We start from the raw sequence: 2,500 nt of genomic DNA on the forward strand, positions 1-2,500 counted from the left end.
ATATATATATATATATATATATATATATATATATATATATATATATATACGTATAAAATCTTGGAGAATTCAATAAAATTTGTTTGAATTTTCATTAAAATTTGACCAGAATATTTCCGACTAGGTGGTTTTATAAGCAGTATAAATCCGAAAAACAGAATCTCAAGACTGAAGATGTCGACAGTTACAATGACGCAGCTGTTTACGAAATTTATGGGGATTGTAACCCATCTACTACCTATCCTCTTAGGAATAGTGTTCGGATGGAGGCAGAAGTTACAGCAGGATTCTGCCGCTGAAGTCTCCCTACACCCTTTGGAACTTGTACAACCTTGTAAACTTCTAAAGATGTCGGCTGATGAAGACGGCCTCAAGCCTCTGGAAGTCATGGTATTACCCCGTACAAAACCACGCTTCCAAGAACCCGCAGCTCAAGCAAAGGACAAACACTCTCCTCCGAAGGAATTCGAAGAAGTTACTGTGAAAAGACAATACCTCCAAGACGTGATGCAGACGATATCTCAAAATGTGGCTGGACTGTCTAAGAAAGTTGAGTACCTGTGTCAGGACAAGATGAACATCACAACAAAGCTCCATGAAGCTCAAAATAAGGCCTCTAGAGCTGTTGGTGATCGCCAGATCGCGGAGAGGAAGGCTAACTCTTTCAAATTAGCTCAAGAACTAGCTTCCGTGGTGGCAGACAAGGAAGATCTCGAGCTGGAGCTGGAAGCAGCAGGAAACAACAGACAGCAACCGAAGGAAGCTCACTTCGATGAAGTGGAAGTCATCACCGATCGAGACTCTGACCAAACTGAGATTTCGGACGAATTCACACGAAAGCTGAATTGGAGAGCCTCTCAGCTGAAGGATGCCTACGGCACGCATCCACAAAGAATGTCCTTACAAGACGAAACTGTGCACCAGGACTCTCTGATGAAGAAAATCCTAGATCTCGAGGAAGTTCTCTTCAAAGAAACGGCGCGTTTCGAGGCAAACAAGGAAGAACTGGAAGAAAAACTGGAAGAATCTCAACAGAAGGCGAGGAGAGCTTTGGAAGAGAAGGTACTTCTCTGTGAGCAGTACACAGAAAGAATTGCGGTTCTTGAGAGACAGATTGTAGACAACAATGTCGCCATGGAAGACCTGCAGGTGGAACTGAGTGAAACTAGAAGAAAGCTAGAAGGACTGGAAAATCAGCCGCAAAATCTCACTCCGGACATGGAAAGTAATGATGAAAGAGAAGTGTCGGAGAAAAAAGACGGCACTTTCCATTACAGCAGAGAAATGGACAACAAGCTGCACAAATGGTCAAAGGTTGTGGAAGAAAATGAAGAGCTAAAGAGAGCGCTAATGCAAGCAGAAGGGATGTGTGGCGAAATGAAGACAGAGACGGTCGAGGCGAAGAAGAAACTTCTACGGCTGGAAGAAAAGAAAGAAGAATTCTCAGTGCTTTGGGAGAATCAGGAGGCTTACATCGAAGCTTTGTTGAAGGAGAGATTCAAAAAACAATGCGAAATAAATGCACTAAAAAGAGCCTGTGAAAAAAAGGACATATAAGGCCCATTAATAGTATAACGGACTTGTAGATTTACTGTAGAAAATATTTATTTTATGTAGTCTGATAAATACATTTGAATAAAGTTTGAAAAAGAGAAGGGATTCAATTAAACCTGATAAAACAACACCTCACTGCTGTACAGTATATCGAACCTAATGCACAAAGCCTATGGCAAAGACTTAGGTTCGATAACACTGGTTATAATAATATTATAACCAGTGTTATACATATATATTTTATACATATATATTTTATTTAAATCACGAAGAAGGTAAACACGTGATGAATGTACAAATCAAGTTACAGCCACAGAGGAAAAGTGAAACAATAAGATAAGTACTTTCGTCTTATTACCAAGACATGGTCGTGTGACCTCCCAACACTTTTGTAGGTCCTGGCTTAGGACTTATACCCACCATACATATACGCCCTTGTCTTTGTATACCTTTAATTGCTGTGACCATGTTTTGTAATGTATGTATATATATATATATATATATATATATATATATATATATATATATATATATATATATATGTGTGTGTGTGTATATATGTATGTATATATATACATGCATACATATATAAGTGTGTGTGCATGTATGTGTTCATTTCTGTATATATTACATATATATGTATATATATATATATATATATATATATATATATATATATATATATATATATATATATATATATATATATATATAAATTCATGAAATGAACACACCTGATATATTATAATTATATATATACATACGTATATATGTATGTGTGTGCATTTCCATGTATATATATGGAAATGCACACACACATACATATATATATATGTATGTATGTATGTATATATATATATATAAGTATATCTATAATATATCCAGGTTTGTTCATTTCCATGTGTATATATATGATATATATACATATATACACACAGAAATGAAC

General features: G+C 36.0%; 2 protein-coding genes across 4 annotated transcripts in view; one reads left to right on the plus strand and one right to left on the minus strand.

Annotated features, from left to right (window-relative positions):
* The window catches only part of LOC136831332 (uncharacterized), a 237,997-nt gene that overhangs the window by 33,097 nt on the left and 202,400 nt on the right, over positions 1-2,500 (minus strand). The window lies entirely within an intron of this gene.
* On the plus strand, positions 349-1,557 carry LOC136831012 (myosin heavy chain, skeletal muscle-like). The gene has a single exon (XM_067090955.1). It carries the CDS (start codon positions 349-351, stop codon positions 1,555-1,557), a length of 1,209 nt encoding a protein of 402 aa, XP_066947056.1.

This window comes from Macrobrachium rosenbergii, chromosome 48 (assembly GCF_040412425.1).
Source record: "Macrobrachium rosenbergii isolate ZJJX-2024 chromosome 48, ASM4041242v1, whole genome shotgun sequence".
NCBI classification, from domain to species: domain Eukaryota; kingdom Metazoa; phylum Arthropoda; class Malacostraca; order Decapoda; family Palaemonidae; genus Macrobrachium; species Macrobrachium rosenbergii.

Excerpts from the sequence above, each read along its gene's own strand:
- LOC136831012 (XM_067090955.1), top strand. The coding sequence starts at position 349 with ATGTCGGCTGATGAAGACGGCCTCAAGCCTCTGGAAGTCATGGTATTA.